The 18,173-nt window shown below is 38.0% G+C and overlaps 1 protein-coding gene across 5 annotated transcripts in view; it reads right to left on the bottom strand.

The window, feature by feature from the left end:
• CFAP47 (cilia and flagella associated protein 47) overlaps window positions 1-18,173 on the bottom strand; it is a 642,607-nt gene that overhangs the window by 245,212 nt on the left and 379,222 nt on the right. For 4 of the 5 annotated variants that reach the window (XM_039536653.1, XM_039536643.1, XM_039536662.1 and 1 more), the window contains one exon: window positions 5,492-5,629. In XM_039536653.1, coding sequence (XP_039392587.1) covers window positions 5,492-5,629 — 138 coding nt within the window. Of the gene's footprint in view, window positions 1-3,850; window positions 5,112-5,491; window positions 5,630-18,173 lie in introns of those variants that run through there. The other variant, XM_039536680.1, reaches the window with a different exon arrangement.

The following is an 18,173-nucleotide window of genomic DNA, read 5'->3' on the forward strand; positions in this document are numbered from 1 at the left end:
ACCTGGATTTTGTTCCCAGCTCTGACCTACTGTATGAAGACTTGGGCAGGTCACTTCACTTCTCTGAGTCTCTGTTTCCCTTCCCATCCTTTGTCTGTCCTGTTAGTTTACAGAGTTTACAAATTAAACTATGTGTATGTACAGAACCTAGTCTACCAGAATGGACCCTGATCTCTGCTGAGGCATCTAGGTGCAGAAGAAGTATAAATAGTAATAGGCTGCCAACATACACTTTTGGTGATTTATCTGAGGTCAGTCCAGATCTTTAATTTACTTATTTTTAATAGATGAATAGATCTAAAATGAAAAAAGTATAAAAAAGCAAAAAAATCTTCTCAGACTGCAGAATCTTCCAATCATCCTGTAAACTAAACTTTATTCTAGCTAACCTTGACTAAACATAACTGCTACCAGTGATAAAGTATCTGTCACTTTCCAAGTAATTCCCCCCAGAAACAGACAAATTATCTAAAATCAATTATTTGATTTTAAGCAAATCTTAATTTATGTATATTAAAATCTAAAAAACCAAAATCTTAAGTACAAAGCTATCCTTGCAATTATAGAGAACAAAGAACTTCAACTAGAAGTAAAAACTTATCTTAATACACCTACTGTTGGCATTTGTAATGGTAACTGATTTTCAATAGACTATTCTTCTAGGACTTCACAATCTCAAAAGATTTTGCAGAAGCTAGTGATTATGAACTAAGGTAGCAAGGTAAAATCACCTGAAAGTACCCTAACATTGTAAACAAACTGATGTGCATTGTTATCAGTAATGTTTCTTGTTATTTCACCACCAGCAGCAACAGAAAAACCTGCTTTTTGAGAGTAATAGGAGACATTAGTGGAAAGTTTAATAGACACAATTTTCTTCAAACTCTTTGCAACGAAGCTTGAAATCAAAACTTCAAAGACTCACATCTACAAAACCAACTAGATAAGAGCATTAGTAGAATTTCTTGAAAAAGCCATTTTCATTTCTTCTTTAAGCTAGAGAGGCTTGCAGCATGGATATATGATCAATGAAGATAAAAATGAATCATACTTTTATATTAGTAACACAAATGCCGGCATCTCTTTTCAAAGTATTTTAAAAAATGTTTACTCTAAGAGATAATTCCTGTGCCTTATGTACTAGGGACCCAATCCTGCAAATGCTTGTGCTCCAACTTAACTTTAAGCATGTGAGTAGTCCCATTCACTTTAGTGGTACTACTCAGGTGCTTATGTTACACAAGTGCTTAAGTGTTTGCAGGATCAAGGCCTAAGTCCTTGACTTGGTGCTGAGTAGTAAGATGGTGTTTGGAGAGGCTTCTGTAGAATTGCTGCTACCGCACTGATGAATGCCTGTAGTCCTTACTGGCCATTCTCACACATCTCCTCTTATTGACAAACCAGTCTGCAGCTTGTCCACACCCAGATACTTGGTTCAGTCCATACATAACACACTTCTGGGGATACCAGAGCTGTGACCCACTGAGTTACCTCTCTGCCTCAGCAAGAGAGTTTTGCTGGTGATTGGATAGTGTCAGCTCCCAGCCACACCAATCTGCCTTCCTCATCTGCAAACTCCTCAAGGCTCTCACAGCCTCATGAGAAGGTAACAATCAGTGAACTCCAGCCTCCAAGCTCCTCAGAGATGTTTCTTTGCAATGCACAGCCTTTACCACTGCACATTCACAAAAAATATTAAGTTTGCTGCTCTGTTAAAGACATCACAACTTATTAACTTAATGGGGGTAAATACACCTTCCCTTCAAGCACAGCACTGAATTGGATTATAGCAGAAGTAAAACAAATTTATTAACAAAAGAGTATGGATTAAGTGATACCAAGTCAAAGAAATAAAGGTAGAGATGGTTACAAGCAAATAAAAGTATAAACCTGTCTAAAAGTCTACAACTCAGTCTATCAAGATACTCTTTGTTCAAGGTGACTTCTCTCACCTACAGTCTCCTTTCCAGCTTTACATAGGCCAGTCTGGCCAGCACCCATCACAGATCAAATTGCTTGGTTTCTTTGTCTCCTTAAGGTGAAGGATAAAAATGGAGTTTTCCTCTGTTCCTCATACCCTCAAAAGGATTTATTTGTCTTACAAGTCAGGAAGACCTTTCGGAGATTCAGAATCCTGTGTCTTTGGTGTGCAGGAGCCATGATAATTCTCTTTCTCTTGAATTCAGGAACAGGATAACCTCCACTGTTTTAGCTCGATAGTTTACATATTAGCAGTAAACAAAGCTGAGGTAAACTAACATTCCATTGTCTAAGACAAACCTGTTCATCACCTTTATCGAGGCTAGGCTGTCTGGTCTTAAACGTGTGCCAGTAACAACATACAGAAGGAATTTGTAACTTCACATATCACACTAACACATGCATTTTACAATAATATTAATAAACAGTGAATTATTAGTTTTCATTTGATACTTCACAAGGCACATTTTGTACACATATTATTGCAGTAGTACACAGGGTCTGGATTAGGGCTAGTAATTACTGTTCTGAGCTGTGATTACTTCCCCCCACTAAGAAGAAGAAAAGCCAACCATTTTTTTAAAATGCAGAATCAAACCCTAAATGCTTAGCAGCAGAAAAATGAGGGGGAAATATTTGCAATATATCAAGAGATGATAGGACCGCTTCTCTATTTTTAACTGATATTTGAAGAGTCTTCTAGTCAAGAAGTCTAGGAAGAGTGTATTTTACATCCAGAGTTCTACAAAGGCATGAGTTATCAAGTGTGACTGCTTCCTCATTGTGTTTAAAGTTTGGGCCTGCAAGTATATGAGGGACTGCATCTCTGTCTCTCACCTTCTTTCTGCTTATGCACAATTTCTAAAAAAAAAGGCTCTAAAAAGTGATGGGTATGGAAGGCAGGGAGCACAGATCTGTATTTCTGATGTATTCAAAGAACTACATTCACTGCTAAGTGATCTTTTGTTAGAGAAAAACATCACTTTTGATGCAAAATGATATTACTAGAATTATAACAATTCATTATTATAATTTAGGTTAATACAAAGTTGCCTTTTTCTTTTCTGAATGTAAGGCGATATTTACAACAGTGTTCATGCATATGACACTTAGATTATGGTAGCTCAAATCCTTCTATTTTTGCATGCAGACATTAAATAAGAATATAAACTAGACAAAGAAATTCATAGGAAAACTCTGCTTTCTGTCCACAGTTGATAGTCACCAAGATTCTCAGAGAAGATGACACCTACTTATCTATACAATCATATTTAATCCTACATTGTCTGTTTGCACAGATCCTGGAATTCAGCTTTATAAACTTTTATTTTGCTTCTAAAATTTTCATATTATTTTTCTTTATATAATGTTGGAAATATTTAAATAAATGCTATAGTGATTTGTGCCTTGCATAGTACATTTGGTAGGACTATTTTGTAGCAAGTTGTAAACATGATTATTATAGAGGGTTGTAAATGAAAGAACTATTTTGTCAGAAGACAAACAACAGTAGCCATCTCCAAGTATACAGGATACATCATCTTTGTTTCAAGACACCCAGTCTGGCATTACTATGGTCCTTATCTTATTACATTTGGGAAATGTTTTACAGAAGTTATCATCTTAAATCACAGTTCCGCTTAAAGTGAAGTTATCTATTTATTCCTCAACTGCTTAACATTGTTTTAGCCTTGTATGAGTTGTTTATTTGCACTGTTTTGTATCTAAATGCAAGCATTTCATATGATGACTCTGACAACATTGCTATAAGAATGTATGAATATTTTATGTATAAATATAGAATCAAAAAACCTTATCATCATCACTAACTAAAGTAAGAATCCATTTGAATATATTTATATTAATTGATTTATATTTATTGATTGGCTTCTGTTAAGAAACTGAATTAAATAGTTTTTGTTCAGATTCTTAGGACTTAGTTTATAAATGGACATAAAATAAGTGATCTTTACTGTTTAGATTACTTTGATATATTAAACACCATTCCCTGACTTTTCCTTTGTCCATTATAAAATGTTTTAGTTGTCTGGTATACTAAGGTGGGTTCACTACTGATTTTGAGTAATAGTTTATTTCAGCCTTAATTTACCTGGGAAATGTGTTCTCCTAACCCCCCACAGCACAGCAGACCCTTAAAATTGTAATCTCTGCTGGAAGCTCTCCAAAAGAGAGACATAAAAAAGAGACTGTAACTGAAATAACAATTGGTAATTGCTTGTTTATGTTTCTTTTACTTTTTCTCTTTCGTTTTCCCCTTTATTAATAAATTAGTCAAAATTTGCTTGACTTTAGCTCTGGTGTCCATAACACATAAAAAAGGTCTCATTCAAATAGTGGAGTTCATATCCTTGACTTGGTATTGAGAGAACCCATTTCTATGATATAGCCTAGCATTGCTTGTTTCTCTACATAGTAACATTTTAGTAATTTGCAGAATAAAATTAGTTGGTGCTTAACACCTTAAAACACTGCTTTTTTCCCCACACTATTTCCCGTTTGTCAGTACAGACCCTCAGTTTTGGGAGGTTAACTAGTAGTAACAAAGAGGTAGGTCTGCTCTCCCAAAGTAGGCATTATATCTGACTGCCAAGTCAAGAGAAAAATGTTGCATAAACATATTAATTTAATTACAGTTTGTAGAACTGCTTATCTTGTTGACAGACATTTCTGAAATATGCAGAAGAGGCTGGTTTAGACGTGGCAAAATATATTTTTAAAACATCAGGTACTGCTATGTGTTCTGACATTGATTATACTTTTATCTTATCTCCATATGATTTACCTGGAATATCAGATCTGAAAATTCCACTACTAGAACCAGGAAATCTGAGAACTAAGAGGAGCTAGTAAACACTGGGTCTGTTGGGGCTGAAGCAGGGGTCCCATAAATAATATCAGCCCCAAATATACAGTACCAGAAGCAAGTGTGCTTACAACTCCTACAAAATCTGTTTTCTCTGATTTCATACCAACAGCACTTACAGATCCCAAGAATGGGACTTATACTGACAATATTCAAAGAAGAGCCTGTGATTTCCCATAAAACAGGTTGGTTTTGATATTCTGAGACAGTATCTCAGCAAATTTCAGGAATCCCCTTCTTTCCTGTCCTGAAACAATGTAATCACATCAGTACTGTTTGGTCTGCCATCGAAGAAGAATAACTTTAAAAGTAAGGCAAAATGTGTTAAATTATTTCTTCTATGTTTAAGCTATCAGTATTATCACTAGTTTTGAAAAATAGCAGACACTTGACTACTAACAGTGTTGCAAAAAGAGAAAAACAACAATCAAACAAAGCTTGAAGCTACATAAAAATCTTTTGCGAATCAATCAAAAGACAAGCTCTTGTACACATATGCAATAAACATTTGGCTATGCATTATTCACAGGCACGTGGCTTGGCACATCAAATATGCATTTCATTTAAAAATGAATGATAGGAATTTATACGGATTGATAATGAAATTACCCATAATAATAAACATACCAGTGTTTGCTGCATCAACAGTTTGTGATGTCTCTGTTGATAATTTCTGAAGGGCCTGTTCACCATCTGTCTCCTCCGGTGAGCTGTTATGTCGAGACTGCTGTTGTTCTTCAACTTCGACAATAAATGAAATTACACCTAAAACAAATAGGTACCAGATGTTATATTAACCAGGACATTAGTTTTATAAGATTGTCTGCCAGACTTATATTAATGTTGCTGCTGCTCTGAACTAATAAAATATGAGGCAAAAATCTAAATTCCAGGTGTCAGCTATCCAATTATAATTGATTGTGAAAAAGAATACATCTTTGATGAGTTCAAGGAAATGAACCCTGCTTCCAATTTTTTTTCTTCAAAAGGATAATTATTTTATCAGCTTACACAAAATAATTAAAGGCCAGTAATAAAGACTGTAGATAAATGATCAAAGCCCGTGCCACTTCCTGTAGCTCCCATTGGCTGGGAATGGCAAACCATGGCCACTGGAAGCTGCAGGCAGCCATACCTGTGGATGGTCAATGTAAACAAACTGTCTCGCAGCCTGCCAGCAGATTACCCTGACGGGCCGCATGCAGCCCACGGGCTGCAGTTTGCCCACCGCTGGCTTAGAGTATTGATGGACTCTGTGATTCTTTATTTTTTTAAATCACTGGCCATAGTAATCTGGGTTTGCTGTTGCCATCCAATATGCATAATTGCTTTAATTTTCCTGAGCAATCATATACGACTATCATACGTTTTTGGGATTGAACTTGTTTTGTAATGGAATATTTAGTGACTATTAAATATCCAGAGACTGCAAAATTAGGCTTTGTTTACTGCACTGGCAAATGACCCATTCGATTAAAAATAAAGAATTGTATTTAATCTTAAAGAAAGTACAAGCTCCAATACATACATAGCTGCTTTAAGCAATACTGATGACACTCCTAAACATTTGAAACAGCAGCTTGGAAAGACCTAGGCTTTGTTACTTGCATTATGTGCCTCTAAATATGCACTTTAATCAACACATCTTCTTGAAAGGACTATATTTCCCTACTAATTGACTTTTGTCACACTCAGTATTTTATTAGATTCTAGAGTCACTTAAAGCTGAAACAGGTCTACTAGTTGCACTTTAGGTTCTGCACCAATTTTTCAACTTTCGACTTGGTATATCAATAAGCATATGGCATGAGGTTCTCAAACAGGTTTAATGTTTTCCTCTTGCACTTTCCATAAAAACAGCTTATTTTGTTGCCTTTAGGCTTATTTTAGAATACTCTATAATGAGACATTATACTCTTTAATACTCTTAGTGTTCACTTGAAATATGTTCCGCAGGGGGCTTTTTTAATTGTATCTTATTAAGTGTTTGCTGCATTACATAGCTGGGCAAAATATTCATGGTAAAATTTATTTTATTGAGTTCTTTTAGAGTTCATGAAACATTTGGGAAATTGGGGCAGTTTTCTAAAATTTCCAAAGAAATTTCATGAACAAGATTTTTGACTATTATGGTGTCTAACACCACTCTGTGGTACATTTCTGCATTTGTTTCTTTTCTTTTTTTCCCTTCAAATTTTGAGTTGAGTTGGTTGGTTGTAATGGATCACATCAGCCAGATGATATTGGTCTGGTTCCCTGATTGAATGAGGTCATCTTGTTGTCAGGAGGTTTCACTGAAGTCATTTTGATTCAGTTTCTCAGAGGGAGTAACTGCATTTGTGTACTCTCTCTCAGCTAGCCAGAAAAAAATATATGATCAGCTGCAGTGTGCTGCAGTCCTTACTACAGTATGCGTGGGAGAGTCAACTGCCCTTCAGCTCAAAAGTACTTCCCTTAATCACATGCTTCCTCAAAAGGCTCCTGTCACTTGGTGCCTACTGCATTGTCATATAATTTTGGTGAGAATCAGTTTTAAATCAACAATGACTTCACTCTTATGTTAATATTATTATACTAATAAGACGGTGAAGTGAAAGAATGATAAAAGAGAAATAAAATATATCTGTAAGTTTAGTGATGGCTCACTCAGCTGTAGTCATGAGTCACAGTACAGTCTCCAAAAGCAAAATAGTTCTGTTCTTTCTCCTCTGGTGTTTTGGCCTACTATGTTAGGTTTCACGTGCCAAGAAATAAAAAAAATGAGTTGCACTAAGATGCTGGGTTACTTTCAGTCTTTATACTGAAACAAAGCATATCAACTTCAAACTATTGTAGTCTCCTTTTCTGTGGTAGATAGCATCTGAACAGTACCACTATATTGAACCAAAATTGAAAACAATAAAAAAGCAGACATGCATTTAAATGTAGAAGAATGGACCATTTTCTTTTTAATTTCAGGGTTTTAGTCTCCAGAACATAAGGATTTCTCCTTTAAAGAATTCTATAACTCCCCACCACAAAAATCCATTTCTAAATACCCAATTTAACAGATTTCTGAAATTATACATAATATGAAACCTATGGATACCACTTGAATAAATGGGAAGTTTTGCAAACACCAGGAAATGGAGAGTAATATAGAAAGTGGTCTTAATAAAGGTTAGAGGTATAATCAGGAAACAAAGAGACTCAATCGGCAAAAAAAGCAGGTTAATTAATGTGGGATAAGATAGTCAGGACAGAGCAGTCCTACATTACCGCTTAAATCAATCTACTTTACATCACTCAGGGGTGTGAAAAATCCCCGAGTGATTCAAGATTTGTGCTGTCCACACTGGTGCTATGTTGGCAGGAGACACTCTCCCACCGACATAGCTTACTCTTCTGCCGAGGTGGAGAAATTATTCCAATGGGAGAGAGCTCTCCTGTTGGCATAGTGTGTCTTCCCCAGCTGCGCCACAGCGGCACAACTGCATCTGTGCAGCTGCACCGATATAGCACTGAAGTGTAGACTTGCCCTCAGATCCACTAATAGTGACATAGTAAAAAGAGGAGTTTTAGAGTTATAGAGTTTAAGGCCAGAAGTGATCACCAAATCTTCTATTCTGACATCCTGTATACCACAGGCCACCAACACCACCCAGCACCAGCAGGTTAAATACAACAATGACCAAAATTAGACCAAAGTATTACAGCCCACAGGAAACTAAACTATTATGTGTCACAGACAGAGAAGAGGAGGGACCAAGTTGCAACAGGTTCCCCGCAACAGGGAAATAGCAGATATAGCCAGATAAATCCCTTTTTCCTTTTCCTGTAGGTTTTCTGCTTACTCCTGGTAAGCTTTTAGAGGTGGTTATTCATCCAGCTGGGTCTGGAACCTTTCCATACAAGTTTTTTCCCCTCACTTGGATACAAATTTGTATGATTAATTTGAAGAAATTCTAAGCCTCCTCTGAATTTAAGTTCTTGAGCTTTCAGTGATTTCTTTAACAAATTTTCATAATATCCCAAAGTCTACCCTTTTGAAATCAAGAATCTTAATTGACAACCTGGCTTTGATTATCCCTCCATTTAATTTAAACCGAATCAATGCATGATCACTCAATCCAAGGTTATTTCCTATGACCAGCTCTTTTATGATATCCTCGCTACTTACCAAAACCAAGTCTAAAATTGCATCACCTATGGTTGGTTCGGTGACAATGTTATGAAGAAAACTGTCATCTAACACATCGAGTAATAACTGGGGCCTATCACTATTAGTAGGATTTATTCTTCACTCTACATATGGGAAATTAAAGTCTCCCATCACAACACAAGTCCCAAAAATATTTCTCTCTCTCAGAACATCAAAAAAGATCTGTCCTTATCTGACCCTGGGGGTCAAAAGCAAATCCCAACACTATATCATTAGGGCCTCTTTTACAATCTTTCTCCAAAGTGATTTCTCCAAAGTGATTTTTATCCAAAAGATTCTGTTTCTTTACTATTCACCACTTCATTGATGCACAACACTACTCCATCACCTTTACCTTTATTCCTCTCTCTCCTAAACAGCACATATGCTTCCATACCTGTATTTCAGTCATGAGTACTTAATCCCTATATCTGCTTTAACCTCTTGCACCAGTAGTATCAGTTCCTCCATTTTATTGCCCAGACTCCTTGCATTTATGTACAATCATTTTAGTTGTTTCTCTCAAACCTCATATGATTTTCTAGCCAGATTAAATTTAGTCCTTTCACTAACTGTAACAATCTACCTGACTCAATATTTGTATTTACTTTCGCCTTGCTGTCCCTTCTCTTACCTTATAGTGTTTAGTATCCCTTGCTATATCTCCTATGTATTGAGGCCAGGTGTGGAGATTTCATGAGTCTCTCGCACCCATCTCCATTCATCTCCTAGAGTAAAGTTCTTCTGATCGATTGTATGCCTGCCTTTATCCTATAATATTAATATTCCACATACTCAAGTGGAGTCCACCTGTAAAGAAGAGTCTTCTTTGTGTAAATGCCTCCCAGTGGTCCATCATCCCCAAATCTTCTTCATAGCACCAGTATCTTGAGCCATCTGTTGATCTTCATTATCTTACTGCATCTTTGCCCGCCTTCATTATTCTACTGAAAATCTCCTGAGCTTCCACTTCTTCAAGCATCTGACCCAACTAGTGTAATCATCCTTGATCCACCCCAGTGGGAACCTAGCAGTGTAATTTGTCCTGATCTGCAGCATAATCAGCAGATTTTCACTGCTCCCATCAGGATCCTTTTCAGCCTTCCCTCCACAACTCAGATCCTTGTTCCTGGCAGACAGTTCATTCTTCTGTTCTCTAGATCTGGTGATAGGCCTGTTGACTCTTCTGAATGTAGAGTCCCTGGTCACATAGACCTGTCTCCTCCTGGTGTTGGTATGAATGTGTTTTATGTTCTCTCTCGCAGTCCCCTGTACATCCTCATTTTTTCTTAGGCTCCAGTCCTTGGCCTCCAATATCTCTTCCTCTCTTCTACAGGCACTGGCTTCCCTTCTTTTTTTCCTTGCTACTCCATCATCTGCCTGTTTCTTCTCCTCCTCATCCCCTAGTGCAGCAAGTATGTTACTCACTGCGATTTCATCATCACTAGCTGGTCTCTTCCTCTGCCTGATCCTTGTGGTCATGTTCTTCCATGGGTCACCCTCCTTTTCTGGGAGTCTTCCTTCCTGGTCCTTTTGTCTGATAGGTGTCTGCAAATCTTGAGTTGTCTATACCACCTCCTTTCTTGCATACCTTCAAAGCCCCATCTGAATTCGATCATTGTCCCCAGCTGCAACTTTAATCCTTGAATCTTCTCTGCCTTTGAAAGAACGAATACTAAAATACTGGAGTGTGAATTTGATATTAGGTCTCCAGAGATCAAAATGATAGTGTAGATTAAATCTGAGGAGGCATCATGTTACAGAGCACGAACAGTGAAAGACAGACCATCCTACTGTAAGTACAAATCTGGAAGTCTCTATACCTGAAAGATGTCAAGAATTCTGAGCAAAGTTCAGTGGGAGAAAAACAAACAATGTAAATGATAACTGGGTGTTGTTTAGGATTCTTTATTGTGATTTATTTATGATTTATTAGATGCCAAATACAATTACAGTTCCTCAGTCACCAAAGCAATTCTTCCGTTAAACAACCATCCTGGTTAAAAAGTGATGTGCAAGTAGTGATTAAATAATAAAATAAATAAATAAGTCACTGTCTATAACAAATGGGAAAATGGGGAGATTGACAGCAATGAGTACAAACTGGCAGCTAGTTAAAAAACTATAGCCAGCAAGATTAATGAGAAGAAGAAGTTGTTCTTGAAATATAATCAGGAAAAAATGAAATCTTAACAATGGCATAGGTCCAATACTAGATAAAGATGGTACAATTGGCAATCATGATGTAGAAAAGGCTGAAATATTCAATAAATATTTCTGTTCTGTATTTGGAAAGTAGCAAGATGATTTTTCATGTGTTGCAGTGATAGTAAAATACTTTCTATTCCATCAGCAACTAGAGAGGATGTTAAAAAGCAACTGTCAAAAATTTTAAATGAGTAGGAATGGATAGCTTGCACCTAAAAGTATTAAAATAATTGGCAGAGGAGCTCTCTGAATCATTAGTGTTAATTTTTAACAAATCTTGGAACACTTAGAAAGTTCCTGAGCACTGAAATGACACTAATGTGCAATATTTAAAAAGTAAATGGGATTAGCACAGTAACTATAGGCCCATTAGACTGACTCTGACACCATGCAAAATCATGGAAAGATTGATAACTGTATCAGTAAAGAATTAAACAATGGAAGCATAACTAATGTCACAACACTATTTTATGGAAAATAAGTCTTGTCAAACAAGCTTGATATTTTCTTTGATGAGACTAACAGTTTGGTTGATAACGGTAACTATATTGATACAATATATTTAGCCTCCTCTCAGACATTTGCTTTAGTCCCATGTGACATTTTGACAAAAAATAGTACTAAACAAAAATCAATGCATCCCATATTAAATTAGTTAAAACTGGTTATCTGATCAATCAAATAATAAGTTTACATGGGAAAAATCACTATCCTGCGAAGGTGTTTCTAGTTGGGTCCCACAAAGGTCTAATTCTGTTCAGTATCTTTATCAGTAATCTGGAAGAAAACAAAATCATTGCTGGTAGAACTGCAGATATTGGTGGAGTGTTAAATAATGATCGGGACAGGTCAATTATACAAACTGATCTGGATTGCCTGTTAAGGTGGACTAATTTGAACAACATGTGTTTAATACAGCCAAATGGAAGGTCATACATCTAAGGGCAAAGAATTTAGGTCAGGCTTACAGGATGGAGACAGGATCCTGGAATGGAGTGACACTGAAAAGACAGTTAGGGACAGGTTACATAACCAAGTTAATGAGAGCTATCTGCATGATGCTGTCGTTAAGAGGGCCAATGCAAACCTGGGAGGCACAATCAGAACAATATGGAACAGGAACAGACAGATAGTATCAGTTCTATATACAGCATTAATAGGACCATTACTGGAATACAGCTTACAGTTCTGGTGTACATACTTCAAAAAGAATGTTGACAAATTGAAAGGGTTCAGAAAAGAGCTACAAGAATGATTCAAGGACTCAAAAACATGCCTTATAGTGAAAGACTTAAAAATACCAGTCTATTTAGCTTATTGAAGATAAGGTCAAGAGGTGAGTTGATGATCTAAAAGTACCTCTATGTGGAAGAGATTTCTGAGAATAGACAGCTCTTTATTCTAGCAGACAAAGACACAACCAGATCCAGTGGTTGAAAGCTGAAGCTAGACAAATACAGCCTGGAGTGGAGATAAAATGTGTTATTTTTTTTAAACAGTGAGCGTAACTAACTACTGAACAACTTTCACAGGCATGTGGTGGATTCTCCAGCACTTGCCGTATTTAAATCAAGACTGATGTCTTTCTAAAAAAAGATATGTCATAGTTCAAAAGAGAAGTTATATGTTTGATTCAGAAATTATTAGGTGAGCTTCTATTCTCTGTGTTACACAGGAGGTCAGACTAAATTATCAGAATGGTCCTGTCTGGCCTTAAAAATCTCTGAAAGTTGCTGGGAATTAATAGAAATATAACAAAATAGTAAAGGACAGGAAGAACAGTGTCATTGTATGAGAAAATATTTTAAACACTAAATAATATCTGTATAGTTAGAACAGAAGGCCATATGAATGGCCAGACTGGGTCAGACCAAAGGTCCAACTAGCCCAGTATCCTGTCTTCTGACAGTGGCCAATGCCAGATGCCCCAAAGGGAATAAACAGAACAGGCAACCATCAAGTGATCCATCCCCCCGTCGCCGAATCCCAGCTTCTGGCAGAAGCTTATTTACTTTCTCCACATCAGTCATGATTTTATAGACCTCTATCATATTCACCCTTAGTCGTCTCTTTTCCAAGCTGAAAAGTCCCAGTCTTATTAATCTTTCCTCATATGGAAGCCGTTCCATACCCCTAATAATTTTTGTTGCCCTTTTTTTAACCTTTTCCAATTCCAATATATCTTTTTTGATATTGGACGACCACATCGACACGCAGTATTCGAGATGTGGGTGTACCATGGATTTATATAGAGGCAATATGATATTTTCTGTCTTATTATCTAACCCTTTCTTAATGATTCCCAACATTCTGTTTGCTTTTTTGACTGCTGCTGCACACTGAGTGGATGTTTTCAAAGAACTATCCACAATGACTCCAAACAAAAAAACAACCAAAGAGTGGGAAAGGCGTGTCAGTTTTTATTTGTCATCCAAACTCACCTACAGGTGTAACCATGTTTTCATTTTACTCATAGGGATGTGTCAACCTTGGACCCTTTATCCCTGTATTCTAAGTATTTTTCTTGACTTTTATGCCATATATCTATTAAGATATGAACTGGGTTTGCAAAATATAATGGTTGGGATTTTCAAGAGCTTTCATTATTGGATTACAATGCCTATTGACAACAGTAAGACTCCTATTGACTTTAGCAGGTGAAGAGTTAGGCCAATGCTGAGTGTTTTTGAAAATACCACTTGTTGTTTTTGGTTGTTTCTCAGCTGTCCTTCAGCATATATGCATTTCAGAACAAAAATACTAAATACTGAACTATGAGTAGCAACTGGAAAAAACAGTTCTTAAATACACATTAAAATGTAGGGAAAGAGCACAATGAGATGGTTCTTTTCCTTGTCAGATCATTCTTTAAGATGGTCTCTTGGTAAAAATATAATTGCTATTTTTTTAGTTTTAGGATTCAATATAAACCTTTTGTTCAACCGCAGCCCACATACTGATGCAGCAATTTTGTTTTATATTATTGCAAAAGAAGCAATCTCTCTTTAAACAGACAAAAGCGGTTTTATTTCCCATTAAAACTGCATTGGCAGCATCATATCTCACAATATGAGATTCATTGGCTATATACTGTAATACCGTACACTTTAGTGAAGTGGAAAATATTAAACTTTTTTCCTCTTCTATAAAATGGACCGTACTAACTGAAGGATTTATGGGCAAAAAAGAAATTCTCTGAGCATGATTATTTTCTAGTTTTAAACAGCTAGTAAAATCCATTACTCTGCTCACAGTGTCCCAATATATTGTCTGAAGACAATGAAAGAAAGCTATTTTGTGCTGGAATTTATCACATTAATCTGAAAATATGTGGAATGGTTACCTAGTGGTTTAAATACTACAGACATGCTCTTAATGAGTGTGACTGTCTTCTTAAAGATATAGTACAATAGCCTTGAAACAAATATTCAGTGTGCATTAGAGCACTCTTTTAGTAAAGTGTGTTCTAAAATGATGGGGTCTAAATTAGCTGTTACCACTCAGGAAAGAGATCTTGGAGTCATCGTGGATAGTTCTCTGAGAACATCCGCTCAATATGCAGCAGCAATCAAAAAAGCAAACAGAATGTTAGGAACCATTCGTAAAGGGATAGATAAGAAGACAGAAATCATCATAATGCCACTATATAAATCTATGATATGCCCACACCTTGAATACTGTGTGCAGTTCCAGTCATCCCATCTCAAAAAAGATATATTAGAAGAAAATGTACAGAGAAGGGCAACAAAGTGATTAGGAGTATGGAACAGCTTCCATAGAAGGAGAGAATAAAAAGGCTGAGACTTTTCAGATTGGAAAAGGGATGACTAAGGTGGGGATATAATAGAGGTCTATAAAATCATGTGGAGAAAGTGAATAGAGAAGTGTTATTTACCGCCTTCACGTAACACAAGAACCAGGGGAGACTCAACTAAATTAATAGGCAGCAGGTTTAAAACAAATGAAGTACTACTTCACACAATGCACAGTCAACCTGTGGAACTCATTGCCAGGGGATGTTTTGAAGGTCAAAAGTATGACTGGGTTCAAAAAGAATGAGATAAGTTCATGGAAGATAATTTCATGGGGATCACTTGATAATTGCTCTGTTCTGTTCATTCCCTCTGAAGCACCTGGCATTGGCCACTGCTGGAAGCCAGTATGCTGAGCTAGATGGACCACTGATCTGACCCAGTATGCCATTCTTATGAGTTCTAGGCTGGCTTTAAATTAATAATAAGTCTGATATATGTGGCTATGCCTTTGGTCAGTGTGGGAAAGAGGGACAAATCCAACCTGTTTTCTGAAGGATGCTGCGAAACCAGTTTACAATGAATTTATATAAAGAGAATCTTGACTTAAATAAAAGTGAGTGAAAGTTCCATATTGCTTCTGTAAACCTAAGTAGCTTGCTGGGAACAGAAACTCCCGGACTTCCAATACAGGCAAAAAGGGAAATTGAGAGTGTGTTGATACCTGTTGCCAGGCAAATGTGTAGGGCCCTACCAAATTCATGGTCCATTCTGGTCAATTTCATGACCAGAGGATTTTAAAATTGGTCAATTTCATGATTTGAGATGTTTACCTCTGACATTTCATTGTGTTATAACCATGGGTTCCCAACCCAAAATAGGATCAAGGGGGGGGAGGGGTTTGCAAAGTTGTTGTGGGGGGGCAAGATTGCCACCCTTACTTCTGTGCTGCCATCAGAACTGGGCTCTGAAGGCAGCAGCCTCTGAGCTTCCTGCAGCTAAAGGAGGTTCCTGGAGATGGACAGAATCTCCCTCGTGCTACTGGGAGCACCCCAGCCAGGGGCTCCTAGCTGCTAATCCAGACCAGTGGCAGATTAAGGCAGGGGCCCCAGGCCAATTACCCCCCCCCCCCAAAAAAAAATGGGTGCCCCAGCCCTGGAAGAAGCCCCAGGGGTGAAAGCCCTGATTTGGTCACCCTGAGCCCCAGCAAGAGCTGCGGGGGAAGAAGCCCCAAGCCTGGGCGCATTAAGCCTGTCTGCAACCACAAAGGATGAAGCCCAGAGCCAGCTGCAGCCACAGGGGGTGGAAACCCCAAGCCGGGTGCCCCAAACTCCGGCTGCAGTCGCAGGGTGGAAGCCCTGAGCCCAGGCTGTCTGGGCTGGAGCAGTTGGGGTGGAAGCCCCTAAGCCCGGGATACCCCGGCTGGAGCTGCGGGGGGCAGAAGCTCTGAGCTCAGCACCCAGAGCTGTGGCAGGAGCCACCGAGGGAGGAAGCCCTGAGCACGGTGCCCAGAGCCCAGCTCCCAGACTGCTGCAGTGCAGAAGTGAGGGTTTAGCATCCTCACTTATGCACTGCCTCTGGAGGTGGGTCTGATCTCAGCAAGAGCAGCCATGCAGGGGAAGGACAACTCCTATCCTGCCCCTGCATGGCCAGACTAGCAGCTAGGAGCCCCTTGCTCCAGCAGCATGGGGAGATCAGATTTCACGGGGAAGGGCTTATTTCACAGTCCATGACACATTTTTCTCGGCCGCAAAATTGGTAGGACCCTACTAATACTTGTATGAAGCTCTCAAATTACCTCCTAGTCAAAAAGAAAAAACTATGTGGGAAAACCTGCTGACAGATATAATTTGCATGTTATTCAGTGGAATTTCATGAAGTACTTAAGGTTGTACTATTCAGAATTTGTTATACTTTATTCTTAGAAAGTGAGTTAAAAGTGTGATGTAACTGTATATGAGGAAGGGCACATGAAAGTTGTGTGCCATAATCTAAAAGTTAGTGGGCTCCGATTAGGTACTTGAGCCCACGGTGCATGGAGGGGAGTGAGGACTGTATCTGAGGTCTTACTTTGTTCTGGTCAGAGAGACTTCAACTCAGGATTGAGACAAGATGGAAGCCTTCAGCTATGGACTGGAGCTGACCTGGTGGAGTAGGAGCAGTGAACTGCATAGGTTTTGGCAGCAGTTAGCCAGATATCATCTGATTGGGTGGTGACATCAGCACTCAGGGCAGCCCTCAACAGTCATCAGTGAAATGAACCGGACAAGAGACAGAGGCAGACCACAGCCATCCACAGCAGTCAATTTAAAAAAGAGCTCCCCCCAATTTTTTCCCACTTTGCTTCACAGTCATACTAGATTTATGAATGTGATTGAGGTGGATTGGGACTTTGCTTTGAATAAGAGCTGCAGGGACTCCCTGAAAATAAACTACCAATTAATAGGTGACGTTGTGGAAACTGCCTATATGTTGTCATTATCCTCAAATTACATTTTAAAGCTAAAATGACCAAATCTTTATACAAATACAAGGGCCAGTAAATTAAATTAGAGAGCTCTGCCAGCAGAAGCTGCTGTACTGTTCTAAATCATTAACTCTATAGGGTGTCATACAACAGCCTCACACAATGTGGAGGTACTGAAGGGAAATACTGTTAAGCCAACAATGTACATAAACTATAGCATTCTGACAGCATTAGCATCCTCTTCATGAACTTATTTATATGGTAACAGAGCTCCTGTTTTCTTCCAAAAGGAGCCCTGATGTGGCTTGGCTTGTTAGGGTAGGCAAATATACCACTCTCTTCCTAAAGTAAGGTATAGATGTTCAAGGTAATAACATTAAAAGACTTCCCACTAAATTTACACGTGCTTTCAAAATACATAAAAATAAACTAAGGATGCTAAATAAAATTAGAAAATGTGCCCGCTCCCACCCATCCAATTGCAGATCTTATATGAATACAAAGATACCTCTGAATACAACTGTACAATCAAATGCAAGGGAGGGGAAGACTACTGAAAGAAAGAGGGGAAAGAGTACAGTTGATAACAAGTGGATTGGCAATACTGCAGCTAGTCTATTTTCTGTACGATTAGTCTCCCAAGTGCCAATACTAGCAAAATCTCTCTCTCTCTCTCTGTGGCCTTTTTCTTATAATCTAACA

The sequence above is a fragment of the Mauremys reevesii genome, linkage group 1, assembly GCF_016161935.1.
Source record: "Mauremys reevesii isolate NIE-2019 linkage group 1, ASM1616193v1, whole genome shotgun sequence".
Taxonomy (NCBI): domain Eukaryota; kingdom Metazoa; phylum Chordata; order Testudines; family Geoemydidae; genus Mauremys; species Mauremys reevesii.